The following is a 21,351-nucleotide window of genomic DNA, read 5'->3' on the forward strand; positions in this document are numbered from 1 at the left end:
GTAGACCTTTCTCGGGCAAAATTCTCATTATATTTTTACAGTACTTATAAACAGATCTGCAAAGTGGGACAGTATTCACACCGGGATATTACTTCTGCCAGAATGCACTATAAGAGCATTTGCTTTCTTTACTAATTAGACTTCATGCTTGATTCCTTAAAAGTGAAAGAGCAAATATGTTCATTCCAAGAATTCACATACTAAATTGAGAATCCAGGCTAACTTCCACAATGGAGACTGCTCATTTTCTTTCACACTTAGGTTCTGCCCACACACTGGCCCAAGCTCAAGTACGTTGTTAAATGTAGTTCTGCTACAGTGGGGTCACTGGCCAAACCATGTTAAAATCTAGTTTTGCTAGAACTTTGTTTATGCTGAGTTTAAACACAATTTCCAAACTTGGTTCCTTTTCCAGTGTATTTGGGGGTGGTGGGGGGGAAAGAACCCTTTGGATTTTTTCTGCCGTTAGTTTCATTTCCAGATGGTTATGGAACAGCTCATTATTGGGTGGGGCAACATAATGGCATGATGGCATCTGAACTATCTCAGCCAATCACAAGACAGCTGGTTTTCATTCATATGCAATACTATAATTCCATTGGTTAATTAAACATAGCCCAACACAAGGCACAATTTTACTGGTTAGCTGAACTCCTAAGTCATATCTGTACAGGGGAAACTATTGTCAAATACCATAGCCAATTCCTATTCCAATCCCCAACAAGACAGTGATGCAAACGGTTGGCACAGCAGTCAACACCCATTACAAGAAAACGTGGTCAAGGGATTTTTTACGGATGCAGACCACAGTCTACATCAATGGAACAACTACTTGCAAAGGCAGCTTAAGGAGGAAGGGGAATTACTGGGCTTGAAACAGTCTCAAACACAGGGTTGTGTTTATCCTCAGCATTGTACACACATCATTGGGTGTTTTGTGACACAGGTAGTAAAAGTCGAAGTGCTTCTGCCTACCTAAGCAATGGGGGGAGAGAGCAGAGAGAGAGGGGAATACATGCTTAGCTACTCTTCTTGAAATTGCTTAACAAAGTGAGTCAGAAAACATCTATCACTTACAAATGGAGTTGCAATTTATTAAAGATTCTTTCTTAACAGAAAGTGACCTTGCTTTACCGGTGTTAAGAGAGTTTTTATAATTCAGTATAAGGCCTTTTAATGTCTCTACTACTCACTCTCCTTCTTTCTTTTTTCTTACTGCCAGCCTTGTCTATTACTCAGTATCTTGCCACTCTGTGTTTTCTCCAGTTTGTAAGCAGCTTTGGTGTTCGCCCTTAGAACACAGAAGGCCAGGTTTGGGGTTGCAGACATTAGTATTGTAGTATTGTAAGGTTACACTGGCAACCAGTTCATATGTTGGAGTGAATCCAGCTTGCCTCACTCACAGGCGTAGTCTAAGTGGAATCAGTGTGTGACTATCACAAACTAACCGAAGTCCTGCCCCAGTTTGCACCTCAGTTCTTTCATGCAGCTTGGCCCCAAAATGGCATCTAGACAGGCAAAGAGCTATGCTGCTCCTTGGGATGTAGCTACACCAATGCTTCCTCCTCACAATTGATCTGAGCCAACATATACCTCCATCCTTGCATGGTCGCAGGAAGATACAAAGTCCAGAAACATCAGTATACAACCTAGCAAGAATGTAACCAGATACCTCTGGGCTCTCCAGCAGACTCACCTGAGGCTACCCTGCTGAGCAACACAGCCAAAAGTGCAGAGCCCAAATTCATGTTGCTCAGTGCACGATCAGAGATCAACAAACCTACTGTCAACCACATCCTCCTAGCTGCTGAGGCCAGCGTCATCCAAACATGATAAGATAACACTGCAGGGACATGTAAGCAAGTGGTAGCCAGAGGAGGAGGGGATGTAGTCACTGGGAATGGAAAAACAAAAAAACTTCAGAAACAGACTGCAACGAGAAACTGCAAACTGGAATTAAATTGCCAACTGGACATCGTCAAATTAGGCCTGAATAAAGACTGGGAGTGGATGGGTCACTACAAACTAATTTCCTCCTGCCGATACTCAGTCCTTCTTGTCAACTGTTTGAAATGGGCCACCTTGGTTACATTGGCCTCATTAGCACTACAAAAGTGATTTTTCCACCCATGGTATTCACCCCTTCTTGTAACTATTGACAATAGCCCATTTCCACCTTAATTGAATTGGCTCACTAGCACTGACACCCCCCTCCTGCACTTGGCAAGGCAACTCCCATCTTTTCATATGCTGTGTATTTATACCTACCAACTGTATGTTCCACTCAATGCATCTGATGAAGTGGGTTTCAGCCCACAAAAGCTTATGCCCAGATAAATTTGTTAGTCTCTAAGGTGCCACAAGGACTCCTCATTGTTTTTGCTGATACAGACTAACATGGCTACCGCTCTGAAACCTGGGAATGGAAAAGTAGAGCTTAAAACAGGACAGAGAAAAACCTTTACGACTTCCCATCATAACCCCTGTGCCTACCATGGAAGCCTGAAAATTAGCTAGTTTCCCAGCTGCAACAGTCACATGCAAAACTTTAGCTTGGATGGTATTTTCTCTACATTTTTCACTTTTGCCTTTTTAAAAAGGAGAGAGATAGATAAAATCGACCCTATTTGCAGTCTATCCCATGAAGCCACGCTTGTGATCTAGAGATGGGAACTAGCTGCGCAGTTATAATCTCAACTTTCCCCACATTTTATTATTAGTTTTATTTATAGTACAAGCATTTCCATGGTGCTCGTGACTGCAATATATCAGCACCTGGTAAATATTAATGAATGTATCCTTAGAAGACCCTGGGAGGTAGGAAAGTCGAGAGGATTGGTGACTTGCCCAAGGTCACACAGGAAGTTTGCAGTGGAGCCAGGAATAGGATCCAGACTTGATTAAACAGATTATATTATATTAGACTAGTCTAGGCTACATAGACAGACCAACAGAAAGACAAACATATAGATACTCAGATTAAATCCAAACACTCCCAAATTTGGGAATGGTCAATGTTGATTTAGGCTTCCCAGCCCTGCACTCACTCCTTTGTCCTGTTTAGCACAGCATGTCCTACTGTAACTGCTCATAATAGGAAAAAATTGGAAGGGTGTGTGTGTGAATCACTATGATATTGCAAATTCTCGCTCAAAAGGGCTAATATACTACCAGGTAGTGCAGGTATATTGGAAAACTGCTTAGCCAGAACTTCTGCCAGCCAATCTAATTGCCTCTTTCACAATATCCCTTTTATAAAATCCTCCAAAAGTTGTGGGTGGTTTTCAAACATGCTTTAAAAATATCCTATTTCATGGTGATGATGTCACAGTTGAGAATCAACAGTTTTATTAAAAATGGTTATGGAACAGCTCAGCATTAGGTGGGGAAAGAGGTAAGTGAACCAGCAAATCAGTCTAACACTGATGTTTTGCAGCAGGCAAAATTAATGTCAACTGCATGCCGGTTAGCTCTGTCAGTTGCTCTGATGTCACCACCCAACACTGTGCTTTTCCATAAACCGCCTTCAAATCAAATAGAGCATTTTGGAAGCGTGAAAAAAGTCCCCAGTGCCTTTTACAGAATCTTAAACAATAGCAGCATACAAATAACATGAGTCAAGCTGTTGCAAAAGGTGCAGGAGATTTTTAAATGGCATATTTTAGGATCATGCTGTCAGAGGCATGAAAGTAATCTTTCTGATGACATCATAGCAAAGAACTTATATTTGCTGCCAGTAGGATTTTATCTCTAGTGATTAATTATAAATATGGCAGATAGATTTGACTTACATTGGTTTTACATGGGTGTAATTCATCAATTTATGTGCAGTCACTCCTAATTTACATGGGTCTGAGAGCAGAACCAGGCCTGATGTATATCGGTATCTGTATCTATAAATTGGTGTGTAGACATAAAGGGTGTGATTCTAGTCTGAAGCTTGTATACTCATTCATGTAGTGCAAAATGGGCATAGAATGCTACTAATTCAGAATGATAGTGTTTTATGCTCACTTTGGTCCCATTGCAGGGCGGTGGAGTAGCAAAGCCCAAAGGGCCTGATCCTCTTCCAATGTGCAAATCAGAAGTGACTTCACTGCAGTCAATGAAGTTACAGTGGTTTAAAACGGGTGTAAGTGAGAGGAGAATCAGGCCTAGAGTTGTGTGGCGTGTACGCGGTATTATGGGGTTTTATGAACAAACAATTCTTCCACTCTGTTTTGGGTTATTTCTCAACTCTTCCTAAACTAAATGACCAGAACTTCTGAGAAGAGAGAAAAACTAGCCATCCAGTTCAGGCAGTAGAAAGAGAGAGAATAACCCAAAACAGATTGGAAGACTGCTTCCAAAATGCCTTAAAGACAAAAATAAATAAATAAATGGAAACCCCAAATAACATCTATTTATAATCTTTGTTTTTTTCCACTGCCATCATAGCAGTGTCGATGCAGAGATTCTTCCAGCAATTACTGTACATTAAGTGAAATCCAGCCAAATATACCTTGCAGAAAGGAGAATCAAAGATTTTTAAAACTGCTTCTTTGGCAAGTTTAGACTCAGATGAGAATTTAGTTCCGGCCTCCCATTCACTGCCCCTCGCCAAAATGAACTCTGAATACTTCCCCCACATTTGTTACCATCCCTTCTTCAGGCTGCATTCCTGTGGCAGTTCTCAGCTGAGAGGAGCGTTGGAGGAGAGAAGAGCTTGCATCTGGGACATATTTGGAAAACTGTTCATTACAGAAGAAAATAGGATGTGCTAATGTGCACGTTAGGGGTTTCTGCAGGCTGTTATTCGGGAGTTACACGTGGCTGTTTAATTTTATTTCTGTCTCTAAAGCCATCTCTATACATTCCTTGCCTTTCTATCTTTAGCTTCAGGGCTCTTTTTTTGCAAGAAGTCTTTAGTATTCCCCCCAAAAAGAAAATCAGAATGAAAACAGGAATAAAATGGATTAAATACTTAAGGATTGCCCCCAGCTTCCACACTGTTCTACTTTGTTAATATTGTAATAGAATTGAAACAACTCACAGCCCATCCTGTCACATAGACATTTCAGAAACTCCATTTGCACCTCCCTGCTTCTGCTACAATCCATTTGTGGAGAAAATTGGACTTTGTTTTCTATTTCATTTTACTGTCACCACTCACTGGCGCTTGCTCACTAGCAGAAGAAATATAATAAATAAGAGATAATAATAAGTAGCAGAAGGTTCACTGAAGAAAAGTACATGGCAGAAGCTCAGTGACAGTCCAAGTTGGTGTCATATCACATCCACAGAGCTGGACCTGATTCCTCACCTAGGAACTATGGAATAGTCCATAGTCAGAGTCAGGTGGGAAGTTTGTAGCTCAGGCCCAGTACTACCTTGAACCTATTCACACTTTGTTGCTTACTGCACAGCCTTTTGTTTGTTTCACTCTTGGAATAAATATAGCACCAGCCACATTAACCTAAAACTATTCATAGATTCATAGATTCTAGGACGGGACGGGACCTCGAGAGGTCATCGAGTCGAGTCCCTTGCCCTCATGGCAGGACCAAATACTGTCTAGACCATCCCTGATAGACATTTATCTAACCTACTCTTAAATATCTCCAGAGATGGAGATTCCACAACCTCCCGAGGCAGTTTATTCCAGTGTTTAACCACCCTGACAGTTAAGAATTTTTTCCTAATGTCCAACCTAAACCTCCCTTGCTGCAGTTTAAGCCCATTGCTTCTTGTTCTATCCTTAGAGGCTAAGGTGAACAAGTTTTCTCCCTCCTCCTTATGACACCCTTTTAGGTACCTGAAAACTGCTATCATGTCCCCTCTTAGTCTTCTCTTTTCCAGACTAAACAAACCCAATTCTTTCAGCCTTCCTTCATAGGTCATGTTCTCAAGACTTTTAATCATTCTTGTTGCTCTTCTCTGGACCCTCTCCAATTTCTCCACAACTTTCTTGAAATGCGGTGCCCAGAACTGGACATAATACTCCAGCTGAGGCCTGACCAGCGCAGAGTAGAGTGGAAGAATGACTTCTCGTGTCTTGCTCACAACACACCTGTTAATGCATCCCAGAATCACGTTTGCTTTTTTTGCAACAGCATCACACTGTTGACTCATATTTAGCTTGTGGTCCACTATAACCCCTAGATCCCTTTCTGCTGTACTCCTTCCTAGACAGTCTCTTCCCATTCTGTATGTGTGAAACTGATTGTTCCTTCCTAAGTGGAGCACTTTGCATTTGTCTTTATTAAACTTCAACCTGTTTACCTCAGACCATTTCTCCAATTTGTCCAGATCATTTTTAATCATGACCCTGTCCTCCAAATCAGTTGCAATCCCTCCCAGTTTGGTATCATCTGCAAACTTAACAAGCGTACTTTCTGCGCCAATATCTAAGTATATCTATAGGAACCCCAAAATGATCAGCCCACTCTATCCTCCTATCAGTTTGTTTCCCACATTCCCTGTAATAGTCCTGCCCTTAATGATGCTATGGGAAGGTCTTCCAATGGCTGGTCTGCTAAGCTGACTTCTTTTGCTCAGTAGTTTTTCACTCTCCTCTAGTTTACATGCTGGCTTCTTTTCTGTCAGATGAATTATGAAGACATTGCTCAGTTTAAAGGCAACCCTGTTACAGTAAGGCTGAACTGAAGATCTACTCTTTCTCCCTCCTTCTTAGGGGATGGACTGGTTGTGCAATTGACAATGTCTATACATTAAGAAAGCCACTTACTGTATTCCACCATACCCTAAAGCACCATCATGTATTTGATAATTTGCATATAAACCTGAACATCCCAGCCAATTAGGTACAGTGCAATGCAGGGACAGATCAAGCCAGGGTGACTCGGATGCTAAAAGCATCCTGACTTGTCTGGTAAATATCCTGCAGTTTGGCCTGGCTAGAGTACAATTTTCAAATGTTAATTTTGCACACAGTTAGAAATGCAGGCCATTCACCAGAAAGCAGGCAAGAACACCAGGGATCTGTACCACTGGAGAAGAGGCTGGATGAGGATAGGACCTGCGGTGGGGAGAAAGCATGTCCCTTCTCAATAGTCCTACAGTAGAAAGTACATCTCCTGTGCCTGTTGAAATCCACCCTTAGCCGAGTAGCCGAATCTGCAGCTTCCTCAAAGGTTGTGCCTGCACTAGAAATGTTCTTGCCCATTATTCCCAATAGTTAATGCTCCACAGACACTAACACCAGGCCAAGAACTAGTGCAGACTAGATATAAGCATTTTTACTGCCGGGTAACATACCACGTGAGTACAGCGTCTGCATGAGTGATAAAACAGTCTAATGCAAGCAAGGCCCGAGAGGAACAAACTTGGGGAAAAGCCGAAGGAACAGTGGGTGGGAATGTGAAGTGGATCGATATATTTCCTCTTATTGAGGGACGATTTGGAAGTAGGGTGACTATAATCTACCAGTCCAGGCAACTGAAATCTCTCTGCTCCCCCCACAAACAATGCCCTGACACTTCTTTGTTCAAAGATATTTATTTCCTTTACTATTAAAACAATTCTTTGGTTCACTCTCTCACTCAGTCTCCCCCAGCGTGTGTGTTTTGCCCTGACAACTCAGCCAGGGAGCGTTACACGCCTTTCTCACCCTCCAAGGCTTTGGTTCAGCTCCATTGACACTAAAGGCAAGAGAATTCTCTGTGTGTATGAGGAATCAATTACTTCCTCTGACACTCTATTACTATAGCCCTCACATCTCCAGAGTCCAGATGAAAAGAGAGAAGAAGGAGGGGGCTTGGAAGGGTCAGGGTATCCCATGCTGCCATAATTAAAGAGACAGAAAGATGTCTCACTCCTTGACCAACTGCCTGAAACTGGAAGGCGCATGGCAGGAAAACCAGACAAAACAATGATCATAAAGAAAATCTTAAGAAATCAAATGGAGCAAAATAATTCTAAGCAAGACACAGCAAACACAGGATACTGGTGGGTTCTTACCCCTGTAATAATCATGTGACACACAGGCATGCTGATAAGGGACCAGTATTTATTTCCTGCTGATAGCCACCTGCCACAGGTCAAGACTACCAAAGATTAACACCTTTGTCAAATGTCAGGGCCAGTATTCCAACTCCTGGGGCTAGTGTTATATCTTCCGCTCTTATTTTAATAAAAATGGAAATAAAACATTATATTAGCATTCACAAATCAAACAACGGTCCTAGGAAAGAAGTCAGGGCAGATGCCCTGATCCCCCTAACATTTTAGCTCTCATTGGATGTCTGTCAATAACTACTTGCTCTGAATCCCACTGAATTTCTGATGCATTGGCCACTTCTTGTTCTCATGGAAGTTCCTCCTTCAATGTCCTGTGTGAGCACTAAGGAGGATCTGTGAACTGCACTCTGTGTTTGTTGCGGGTGGTGTTTCTCACTATCAGTGCCTGTGCTCCTTGTGTCAGCAAAGGAGAATTCTGAATGTCCTCAAGAAAGAGTCAGTCTCTTCCTTGCTTTTATTTTGGGATCGTCTGTTCCTCCTGTAGGACTGACCCTCAGTGGCAACTCTGGCATGTAATCCCGTCCCACTTGCAAGAGGGTCACTCTCTGACATCCTTGGTACAGGATCTTGTTCTGATAGTTTCCCCAGGATTAACTGGCTTTGGCTCAAGAAGCTTATTAGATACTGGCAACCTTCATCTCTGAGTTATTTTTACTATTAAAAAATAAAAGCCCCGAATTGCAGTAGTCTAACAACGCTCTGTGTGGATCCCATGCATCTCCCAGGGCTTCTCTCTTTAAAGAAAAAAAAATTAAGTTCTTTGCTATTTGTAATTATTTTTCTACTAACCAGCACAGTGAGGGTCTGACACAATGTGCTCGAACTGATATGTCAGCATGGCTAAAATGAGCAAGTCATGAAGTGTAGCCCATACCTGTTATTAGCCCATCTGGAATTGCACAGCAAACAAACTGATTTACAGTCAGTGTGTTATTACATTGCTACTCGATGTGTTGTACAACAGCTGCATTTCAAATAAATTTTGAATGCTAGTTTCCTAATAAGAGATAATCTCTCTCATTTAATTCAAATAGACCAGTGCCAACCTTAGAGAATCAAAACTCTCCTGTGGTTCCAGTGACTCTTTTGCATTCTGCTGCCTTTGTTTATTGCAGATTTCACACTTGATGGTGAAATTTATGTCTGGTCAAAAGAGGATTTCTTGGCCTCTGTTCTTAGATGAGCAATGTGCCTGGTGCTTAGCATTCTGACCTGATGCTGTGTGTTATTATGACATGGTATCCTTTGTACAGAATTCCATCATTGCAGGAACTCCACCTCTCCTTACGCTTGGAGCAGGCTACGAGTTAAATAGTGTCTCCTATTTTACAGATGGGGAAACTGAAGCACCCTACGTGATTTGCCCCAGGTCACACAGTAAGCCAAAGATGGAGGCAGCAGGCAGGAATAGAATCCAGATCTCCTAACTCGCAGTCCTGGATGTTAACTGCAGGCCCCCCCTTTTTCCCATACATAAATAAATGTCTGAATAACATAAATTAAGAAACTACATGCAGCAACGGTAGTTGGAATCTCATTAAAGGACAGATCCAATGCCCCTAAAAGTCAGTGGAAAGACTTATACTGACAGCAGTAGGCTTTGTATCAGGCCCTTAAGGAATACATTTTTATACATATGGCACCTTTCATACCGCCTCAAAGTTCTCCACAAATAATAATTCACGAATCTTCATAACAATCCTCTGAGATGTGTAAGCATTATTATCCCTATTTTGTAGAAGGAGAAACTGACATAAAACGAAGAGACAAGTGACATTCTCAAGGCTACACAGCAGGTCTGGAGCATTGCCACCAACAGAACCCAAGCACGCTGACCCACAGTCACTAGTATTTCACTCCTTGTGGTTATTGTCCATTTGTTTTAATGAGATTGCTTCATTACTTTTACATTGGATTTTCATTAAGTGTGGTCAATACAGGATACAAGAGGAAATACAGAAGACATACTGTCAGGCTAGAGAGTGACTTGAAGCACATGCCTGTGTCAGGCAGCAGAAATCCCCCTTATCCCTCCATTGGGCTGTCTGGACCTTGGGTCCAGGTGCACAGGAGTAAGCAGGGCTATTCATTTGCCTACTCCCTCCCTGCAGTAGGTGACCAGTGCCTTGGCTCTGTCTCCTTCCTCTCTACCCAGACAAGCTGAGCCAGTGCAGGGTGAGTAGTAATTTACTGAGGAGATAGGCTAGCAGTAAATCACTACCCCCAGGTGCCAGGATGAAACAGGGAAAGAACAGTGACTCAGAAGTATGTCTCTGAGGCCCACAGGGGCAGTGTCTAAAGGCACAATCTGGCCCTTAATTTCTAACAGGGGGGATACACCGTACAGAACCCAATCCTGACCTTCCTGCGCCCAGCAGGCTGGGTGAAACAGAGTGGTGAGATAAACATAACAGCACTTCTTCTGCCTCCTCAGTGTCTGAAGAATTCAAACTATCCTTTAAGGATTTACGACCGAGAACACAAGCACAAACTGATTCAGAGTTGGCTGTATGTTTCTGTTGACAGTCAACGGGCCACAATAACTCAAAGAGTCCAGTGAGCTGTTCCATTCAATTCAGTGGGTGTTGACTCTGAAGACTAATGCCCACCTACCCAGGGATTATGAATGGGGACTGGGATGGTGGCAGAGTTAGGTTAAAGGATGCTCCAGTTTAACCACAGATTCCATTGCAGACTGCGCTGATGTCTGAACAGCTCCAGCTCAAAACACGGTTTCTGCCTGTCCAGCCCATAAACCTACAAGCAACCAAATGCCTTCACGAATGTTTCCTCTATGATTTCCCTTCCCTTCATGGTTAAAGTTGAACCCTTTCCATTGTTTCATTCACAGAAGTTACAGTATGGTCGCTTACTATGTCCCCTCAATACACATCTTTCTCTAACATTATTCATATATTTCTATTTTCTAGGGATTTTCCCAATTTAGAAAGAAATGGCATTGTCTCTAAAAGGTTTACTATTGAGCTAATTCTGCATATTTTTCAAAACATTTACTAATCAGTCACCTATAATTGCTGTCTTGTCTGCTCTTTAACCTCTGCTGATGGAAGGAAGATTTCTTGCACTGTTACGTTCTTGTGTGAAGGGATATGGTCAAGGGTGCTGGGCCTAAAATTATCGTTGCGAGCTGTGGTTTGGTTTGTGGGGACTCACACTCACTTTGCATTGACTCTGCCTTGCTCTTTTCTTGTGAGCACACAGGATATTAAAATCTACAGGACTCAGCTGAGAAAGCAGAATATTTTTGTTTGCTTGTTTCAGTGCCCAGGTTGCTAGAAATACTGAGAGGCTCATGCAACCACAACAAGACCTTACAGGCTAACTAGACTCTAGCTTGATGTGTCTCATGGGGATCCCATCCCATATCAAACACCCACGGCTTCAATGGAACACACAGCAGCATGGCTGTTATCATTGGTATTTAGTAGCAAAGGAGATGTGTTTTAGTTGATCTAGGAGTCATGAGCCCTGGGTTCTACTCTTGGCACCCTGACTGATGAACTATATGACCCTGGGCAAGACACTTCACCTCTCTTTCCCCTCCCACTCTTTGTGTGTCTTGTCTATTTAGAGCATCCACTCTTTGGGGGTGGGACTGTCTCCCCTTCTGTGTTGGTACAGTCTAGCACAGTGGTGTCCTGATCTTGGTTGGGAACAGTAGGTGCTACTGTAATACAAATAATTAATCAGCAGCAGAGAATTTGGCTATCTGCCAATGCTGCTACCCTCCTTTGGGGAAACTGATATTTTCCAAGATCAGCAGAGCAGCTTTAAAACAAAATATGAGACCTGTGTAAGGTGAGTTAATTTATAGGCAGGTCAGCACAAGACTGGGAGTACTGACCCTTTAAGTTCTGTTCTCCTCATATTAGGGTAAACGTGCATGAATTTCCCATAGTACTTTCCACCATGCCTTTCTTCTAAAAACAGTTTTTGTTCACAATGAGGCCACTCCTTTGGATCCAAATTCTGCGGAAGGTCCAAACTCTGTGGCTCAGGCTCATCTTTGGTTTTCATTCTGCCCACTCTCTGAACAGCCACCTCTCACAAGGACCAAACTCTCTTGAGCTACATGTCTTGTTTGGCATGGTACCACCAGAGGGGGCTACAAGTACTCTTGTTGAAGCCAATAGTGTGTGTGAAATCATCACAGCCAGAGACAGCATGTCCATTGGGTTATTCATAATTCAACTGCATTTCATGTTCAGAAAAAGTCGAAAAAAACCCAAACATGCTGGGCTGTTTTTTATGTATGTATATTTTTAGATAATGCTTCCTGGTTAAGCCATTATGACTCAAATGAGAGGTTCTTTTGTTTGTAGTGGGAGCAAGGCTGTTCCACTATGATGTGAAATGAATCTGCTTCCACCCTGTCTATACAGAAAAGACTTGGAATTCAAAGGCAGCTCTGCCCAGTCTAATCCTTCAGCACCATGAGTTTAGTAGAGCAGTGGATGGTAGATTTCAGGAGACAATCTCTGGAAGGGGCTTTTAGTGGCCCAAAGAGAAACGTAGCTGGAGATGGGACAAAAGACTGGAAAGGGTGGCTATAGAATGCAGTGATTCACGCAACACTGAAGCTTCTGAGTTGGATTTTCCAAGCAAACAGCACAGACTGAACAGAGAAATGGCAATTACGAAGGATCGGGTAGAACAGCCACTCATAGAGAGAAACTTCATTTCTCATCTATGGGAAGCTGGTTCAAGTCTCTCCTGAGATCAAAATAAAACTTGGCATGTGCAGGGCTGCATGGCTTACGCAATGCAATGTGACAGAATGGCAACCTTTCACAAAAGCAGCATGCTCTTTTCAAACGGGATGCCGCTTCCCGGTTCAGATAGCAGACACCCAATCCCACTGCATCGGACTGAGGAGCAGCAGTAGGAAAACGGCAGCTGCACTCGCAGTGCTGAGAGGAAGAAATGGTGAACAGACGGGCTATTACAATTATTTCCGAAGAGTTTGGCTGGTCTTAACCAGAGCGTCTCTCTTTCCCTTTCCCCTTTTGCTCCCGGCTTTATTGCTGCATTATTGCATCGGAAGGGCAGCGCAGACGATGGCCTGTTTTTTTCCAGGCTTGATTTTAGAAAGCGCCTACCCTACAAGCATTAAGATCCTGGCTCTGACTAATACACAGGAGGAGAAAATAACAGAAGACGGCCAATTTTCTTTGTTTTGAAGTGCTTTCCAAACTAAGGAGCTTCTTTGGAGCAGGGATGAAGCAGAGAGAGAGAAAGGCCTTCGAGGGCTTCAATTACATCAAATTATTCCTTTCATGATGGGGGGGGGAAGGCCCAGTTACTTCCTAATGTAGCTGGACACAGCTTAAAAAAAGAAAAAGAAATATGGGACTGAACAGCTGTGCCTCCAAAAAAAAAAAAAAACCTGGCAAAAGAGAAAATAATTAAAATAATCAGCACTGTGGGAGAAACTGCTTTGCAGCGATCTCAGAAAGCTCACTGACTGAGCCTTATCCAGGAATTAACATGTATTTAGTGCCCCTTCTAACACCAATATCCCATTCTAACAGGCATCCAGGCCCTTGCAGCTCAGAGAAGGAGGAGGCGGAATCAGTGGCATGGGCATACTCCAAAAGTGTAACTTGCATTATTTACACACATGCACTAGTCCTAGAACAGAGATGCAGGCAATCCCCAACTTCAGTACTCTCAGCCCAGCACTGATACCTAGTTCCTAGGGAGTAACTCTGCCTCAAGAATTGATTCTAACCAGAGACCACTGCGGACAGCAAATTCTCTTGCTGCTCACAGAACTCCCTCCACCTAGAGCCTTATGCAACCAAAAGTACCAACACCAACCTTTCTTCTGAGGCTACAAAATTGATCACATACAGTAAGAAAAAGAACTTGGAAAACTAGCTGTAATAGTGACAGCTGGTGGTGCTTGCCACAACTGCATTCTTATCCCCATTTTATAGATGGGAAATCAGGCAAGACGTGGGGCAATAGTTTCAGGATCAAGTGCTTACACCCGCAGCTGAGGACAGCTTTTCAAAAAGAGCTCAGCTCCCACAGACTGCCAAAGGGCCAGATTTGCAAAAGCATTCAGCTTCCAACATGCTTAGTTCTTCTGAAAGCTGGGGCTGCTTGTGGGAGTTAAGCACTTTTGCAATATTGGCCTTAACTTGCCCAAGGCAACAGAAGGAGTCAATGTCAGAACCAGGACTCTTAACTCCTACTGCCAGATCACACTTCCCTCTGTATACTAAAAGCTAACATTAACACGCTTTTATAGGGTTTTCATCAGTACATCTCCAAGTGCTTTACAAGGAGATCAGTACTCATTTTACAAACGGGGAAACTGGCACCCAGAGAGGGGAAATGACTTGCCCAAGGTCACCCAATAGGCCAGTTGAAGACCCAGAAATAGAATTCAAGTCTCCTGAGTCACAGTCCAGTGGAACTGTAACATTTTATTACCATGAGTTTTGGGTGACTGCATTTAGCCGCCAGTAAGTTATGCAGCTTTGCCTAAACGCACAACAATAAAACCAGGATCACAATTTTGCTTAGATCACTTGTGTTCCTTTATGTCCATGGTCAGGGTCCCCCCTCTACTGAACATGGGCCTGATCCTGCGAAGTATTGAACTCCCTCAACACTCACTGACTTCAGCCCTGGTTGGATCAGGGCCCATGTGTATCGAATGGGCCACATACTCAACTGGTGTAAAGCAGTGTGCTTCCACTGAAACCAATGGAGCTATGCTGATTTACACCTGCTGAGGATCTGGCGCCATAATTTTTAATCGTCAAACAAAATTCACCTAAGATTTTGCTGACTGTTTTGTGTCAGTGGGCCTGATCCTAGAGTCTCATATGTGGATGCTTTCATAAATCAAAGGGAATACTGTGTGCGGAAAGGCTGCAGAATCAGCCCCATTTTAGGAGATCCTAAACTTTTCCACATTTCAGACATCCCAATAGTTAGTCATGGACTCCGGAGGGTACATACTGATTATAAATCCACAGAGACCACACCATTAATTCAACCTTTAATGGTGCCCATTGATGCTGTTAATTATTTACTAGCTGCTAATTGATTTTCCTGGATATCCCACTTCCTGGTCTCCCCTTCAAAATTACAATTCACCAAGTGTGGCAGAATCAGCACTGATGCAGGGAACAGAACCCAACACCTTCTATGTGCCTAGGCTCACTACACCCAAGGCTGATTCAGACCTTTGCCTTTTGAGTGTCACAGAGTCACACAACAGCCTGCTAGAAGGTAAGCCAGACTCTTGCTTACTCTGAAGGAGGGTGACATAACGAGGTATGCTTGGAGACTGGGGCCACCACCCAGTTTCCTGTTTTTGGGAGTGCTTGGTCCTCACGTTTCTAGATTAAGAGAGGAAGAGGAGGAGGAGCAGATTATCTAGTAAAGAAGAAGATGAAGGCTCTTACTTGCAGTCATGTTTCTCAATTTCAAAATGAGGGTTGAAGTTGAGGATAATCTTCTGATTTGCTTCCGGGGCATAAATGACCCACTCGCAGTTCTGGTGGGAGGGGTAATCCTGTGGGTATTCAGGTGAAGTGATGTAACCAGCATCCTTTGAATTCAAACGACCCCCGCACGACTGAACTGCAAAAACAACCAAGAGAACAGGTGGCTGAAATTAGCTATGAACTTCAAAACATTCACATTTATGCCTTTGGTTGATAAAGAATGTTTAACAGGCCTTTATGGCAGCGCGGTCTGCAACTACAAAGCCAATCACTGGGTGCATACAGTGCAGCACATACACCACCCCCCAGACACACACACACCACATTTTAGACAGATGAGAAAAGAGCCATAAACGCTCCTGCCTCTGCAATTACAGATTTATGAAAAAAGAGGCCGTGAGGTATCAGATCATTTGGAGCTGCCTTTATTTTCTCCCTCTATTGGCTCCTTTACAGGCTCTTTCTGGCACTCTTCCACAGAAACCACAAACGCACTGTACAAACATTGCTGGATGAAAATGCACAACAGACCCCTGCAATGTAGGGAAGTAGCATCATCCTAATGTCGCAGGTAAGGAAACTGAGGCACAGAGGGTTAAGTGACTTGTCCAGGTTCATACAGGAAGTATGTGACAGAGCCAGGAACAGGTCCCCAATCGCATGACTCCCTGCCCTGTGCTTTAAACCACAAGACAGTCTTTCCACTCCCCTCTTCTAAGTACCTCTCCTCTCAGTTTTGTCTCTCTCCTCTTGAAACACTTCAAGCCAGCGGAGCAGTTGAAATTACAGACTCCGATAATCAACAATGGTGGTTTTGTGGCCCAGAAATGGCCTGGTAACAATTACATGTTGAGCAAAGGAAGCACTTTCAGCTTTGGGTTATAACAGGCCCTAGAGGGCGATTTCATCTTCAAAAAAACATTTAATCTTATGAACACCACAAATCTGATTTATTATTTCCTTACTAGCTGGGAGGAAAATCTGCATTATAGAGTCAATTGATAACATACTAAGATTCCTAACAAAGTATCGTTCTACAATAGGCATCTATATTTTACGTTCCTTGATTCCCCCAATCCCAGCAGAATGGCCATCACTGCCACCACTGCGTGCCGCCGCTGGCTCCATTCAGCCGATAGTGCTGCGCCATAGAGATCCAATGGAGGCTGCCAACCAGACGACGCTAAGCCAACAGCATCAAGAGGCTACGGAAAGTGCTTGTGTCGCCTTCCCAGATGCAGACACTATTCAGACAATAGTTAAGTCACTCTTGTAGCCTGATTCCTGGTTCAGAGACAGGCTTCCTCCTCCCTGCCACACCCAGCCTGGACTAGAACAATGAAATAGACACAGTGGAAGCAAGTGCATGTGTGTGTCCACTCATTCCCAAGCTATAAACCAGCCCAAGCCCACTCTTGTTAACAGACTGAGTGACCTTCATTGTCAGTGAAGCAACATTTGGGAAGTGTACCACCCGCCACTGGCAATGTGGGATGTTTGTGAGCAAAGGCTGAAATTCCGCAGCACTCGGAGCACTTAGCCATGGGAAGGTTTTAATTTAAGAGCCACAGCAAACCAGGAGGAAAGAATAATACAAAGGGGGCGGGAGGTGGGGGGAAGGAAATGCCTCCGAGATTTTGCGCCGCTGGCATCAGTCATGCTTCAATATCACCATCTGCATGAAGCGGCAAGGCCTTGTGAATTATAGATTACCTCTCAGCAGCCACCCAACAGGACCGGATCTTCTTCGCTACAGGTGCAGTTCAGCCATTCCCCAGCCTGGCAATATTATTGTCTGCGCCATTTCCATCTTAGACAAACGAACAGACTGTCGAGAGTTCAAACGCACAGGGGAAAGAAAGGGCAGGCGTGCAGCACTGCACTAACGCTGGACAGTGAGGCTTTAAAGCCGTGCCTCCTTCACTTGTTCCAGCTCTGATGTGCTAATCTGCATTAGATCACAAAACAGAACCAGGGCCTTTCCTTTAAGGGGGACGCACAATCTTGTACTCACTGACAAAGCACAGAAGGGAGCCTGATCTCTAGCAGAGATGAACAATTATACCAGGTTTTACACAAAGGCAGAGATAATTAGCTCATCACAAATTAGCCCACTTCTGAAAGTTACTCCTGCGCCTCTTTAAGCAAACTAAATGACATTCCTCTGGGTGCTCTGTGTACTGCATACACCGCAGGACAGCACTCACACAGGTTTTGTAACATCTTGTTAGTCAGTGCAACTGGAAATTTAGGTTTATCCTTTGGGAAGATTTAAGGTCAAGATCCTTAGCTGGTGCAAACTGGTCTAACTCCATTGATGCCAATGGAACTACTCTGATTTACGGCAGCTGAGGATCTGGCCTTAAAGATGTCTGAACATGGAGCAGCAGCTGCCCTATAGGCTGTAGAGGGTGTAATTTTCCAATTTGTATGCTCCTCTCCCAGCTCTTTGCAGGAAAACCATATCCCAGCAATCAACTTGCCCTGTGCCAGCCTTTCTGCAATGAGACCTGTGCAGCCAGGTGGGACGGTTCTTAAGACATCCCTTCAACTTAACCAGCTGCCTCCTCCCTGCAAATTCCCTGGAAAAAGAAAAAGCATGTGCTGCATGCAGACCCAGCGGTGAACAATAGCGACAGGAAGCCTCCTCAAAGGAGGAGGGGTGCTCTGTCCTCCCCACGAGGGAGTAATCACTTCCTTGCCACAAAACAGGACTATTTTTATCCCCTTCTACTTGTTGATGTTCTAAACCATATTCCTCCTTAAAAATAGCTTTCTCCTCGCATCTCAAAGGGCATCGCTGCGACTTTCCCTTTCCCCAAATAAAACAAAATCCAAAAAAAGGCACAACAAAACAGTTAAGAGCTGAGGACTCATAAAAACATCTGGTTTTGTTCTACAGAGAGCTTGCTCAATACAAAAATACTTACAAACGCACATTCTTGCACAGATCTCTTTCCCTCTCTTCTGCAGCACATGCACCTACATGTGGCTATGTGGATTTTAGACAGATAGGCAGACACATCGGCGTGCACTATCTGTTGATGCTGAGATATATATGTGTGATTCACACTTCACTCATGTACACTTCCACACCCTCCCATAAAAATCCACACATCATTTGCACACTTGTACACCCTGCTAAGGAAGATAAATATTCAAGCTGCAGACTGCTTTTCTTGGAAAAGAGTGAAGTCTTGAATCAATGAAAACAAATTCAATCCTTCCACTACTCATCATCCTCTCTGCAGCTTTTTCAACATGCTTACCCACTAGATTGGTATCACCAACTAGTCACAGGATTCTCACACCCTTACTCATGCTGAACAACAGAATGAATACTCCAGAGGAAGCCCCAATAAAGTCAATAAGACAACTCATGCATTAAGAAGATCCACCGTGTGAACACGGGTATCAGAATCTGACCTTTCTTCTTTCATTCTTGGCTGATAAAATGAGGTGCAGAAATCTACTTTTACCCCAAATCTTGGGTTCACACATTGCTGTGTAAACCCATACCAGGTAGACAGGGCGGGACTGACCAATCCCATGGGCTTGATTCTCATCTCCCACCAGTTTTAACCCTGAGTATTTTCACTGACTTCAGTGGCAAAACTCCTGATTTATACCAGGTAGGTGAGATCACAATCAGGCCCAATGGTTTTACACCCAAATTCCTTTTATGATTACAGTCTAAAAGACAAAATGATATTGAACTGAATGAAACAAACAAACAGATGGGGTTGGGGGGCTGCATTTCTCAGCTCCATAGATACTAGGGAGATCGACAACTGTGTTTCTCTTTGTTACTATTAGAACACCTCACCCACAGGAACATGTCACCTGCTACTCTAACAGGGCCAGAAGCTGCTGTGGCATTTTTCCCTTAGCAGCCCCCTTGAAATAAACAGCAGCAGCTGGTCCATAATCAGCACTTCGATACTATGACGGCGGATATTACACCAGCTAAATGAGGCCTCATAAAGCAACCCTGCCTGACCAAATGATCTAATGGCTCCTTGAGGTGGGCTAGACAACTTGGCGCTGGTGTCAGTCCAGCTTCCAGTGAACAAACGCCCTCGCCACGAAAATGCGCCACCAGAATGGTCACCCCTTGTTGGCAGCCCCAGCGAAGCGGCCAAGCACTGATGTGCATGAAAACTGAAGGCTAATTTACATACCATGTTGAAATAACAGTGTCATTTTAAGCCAGTTCAGCTTAATTGGTGCAAAAGGTTGTGTGGGTGTTTGCATTTCAGCAAAAATCAGGCTTGTTTCGATTTACTTAAGTCAGTTAAGTTGCCTGATCTTTAGATTGTGTATTAATTATATGGATTACTTAAGAATCTACAGTTATCACTTTGAGGGTTGAAAGGTCCTTGCCCCAAGATCAGGCCCGGTATTATTCAAATTATGATATAGTTGGGAACTCTGATATGCACAGTTGCAACACTCACAGTATAGGAACTCTTCTGTCTTTACAAATATAGTTTATGAATACATTTAGCACAGTGACAAACACCCAAACTCAGTAAGGTAGATAGAGATACTACAGAACGTACATCTGCATGTCCATATACTCACATCATCCCTTGCAGAACAACGTGAAGTGTTAGCCACCGCCTTCCCTTCATCACCAGTGGCAGTCACTCTGGCACCTCCCAAGGACTACATCTCCTTCTCCCACTGCCCCTCGGCTGTGATGCCACTTTTATAATATGTTACGCTGCCGTTATGTTTGATGCATATTCATCAGGGGGTTTTTCCCCTTTTCCTTATTTGTATTTCCTCACTTTACTAATGTCGAAGTGGCTTTCTCCTATAGGTTAGTATATCAATGATCTCAACTTATGATCATATATGTCAATTTGTAACCATGGCCCTTTTGTGGGTAGGTATCATATTTGTTATTTCTGCCCTAACTTGTTTTTTTGGTTCTTTCCAAATTCCAAGTTGTGATGCACCATGAACTTAGGAACCCTCTATGCATAGGTGCCAATTCTGTGGGTGCTCCAGGGCTTCCTATGCATAAGGGGCTTCCTAAGTTCATGGAGCACTCACAGAGAAAAATTAGCTGGTGCTTAGCACCCACTGGCAGCCAGTTCTCCTCCCTCCCCCCCCATTCCCGCCCACCAGTGGCCCCCTGCTGATTAACTCATCTCCCTCCCTCCCAGCCAGGGCTTTGGAGCGAAGCCCGTAGCTGGAGCCCAGAGCAGCTCCGGAGCAGTGGTGCTGCAGGTTTTTGACTGGAGCTTGCTCCAGAGCCGGAGCACAGCTCCAAAGCCCTGCTCCCAGCACCTCCTGAATGCTGCAGATCAGCTGTTTCGCAGCCTGCAGGAGATGCTGGGAGGGAGGGGGAGGAGCAGGGAGGGGGCGAGCTCAGAGACAGGGCAGAAAGAGGTGGGGCAGAGTTGGAGCACAAGCAGGAAGAGGCTGGGCAGAGGTGGGGCCTTGGGGGAAGGGGTGGTATGGGGGTGGGAAGAGGAGGGGCAGAGGTAGGGGTTTAGGGAAATGGGTGGGGTGAGGGTGTGGCCTGGGACTGAGTGGGGGTTGAACACTCCAGGGAAAATTAGAAGTCGGCGCCTGTGCCCCATGCCAACCTATTTCAATGCATCCTCTATGTTAAAGGTTGCAGCCATATATGGACCTTATGCTTTAGCTCATCACCATCTCTCTAGGTGAAAGGTCCAAATATGTGTGTGAACTTTGCCTTAGCTCAACGTAAAGGATGTGGCCTGTAGGTCCTTACGTTACAATCAAAATATACTCTAATATAAGCCTATAAAACAAATAATCAAACCCATAAGAAAATAAGAAACTTAGAAGAAAAGCTGTATAGGCAAGT

At 43.8% G+C, this 21,351-nt stretch overlaps 1 protein-coding gene across 4 annotated transcripts in view; it reads right to left on the bottom strand.

The window, feature by feature from the left end:
- The window catches only part of NRP2 (neuropilin 2), a 131,618-nt gene that overhangs the window by 95,186 nt on the left and 15,081 nt on the right, over positions 1-21,351 (bottom strand). For all 4 annotated transcript variants that reach the window (XM_050969579.1, XM_050969580.1, XM_050969582.1 and 1 more), the window contains exon 2: positions 15,465-15,642. In XM_050969579.1, coding sequence (XP_050825536.1) covers positions 15,465-15,642 — 178 coding nt within the window. The remainder of the gene's footprint in view (positions 1-15,464; positions 15,643-21,351) is intronic.

The sequence above is a fragment of the Gopherus flavomarginatus genome, chromosome 10 (assembly GCF_025201925.1).
Source record: "Gopherus flavomarginatus isolate rGopFla2 chromosome 10, rGopFla2.mat.asm, whole genome shotgun sequence".
Lineage (NCBI taxonomy): Eukaryota > Metazoa > Chordata > Testudines > Testudinidae > Gopherus > Gopherus flavomarginatus.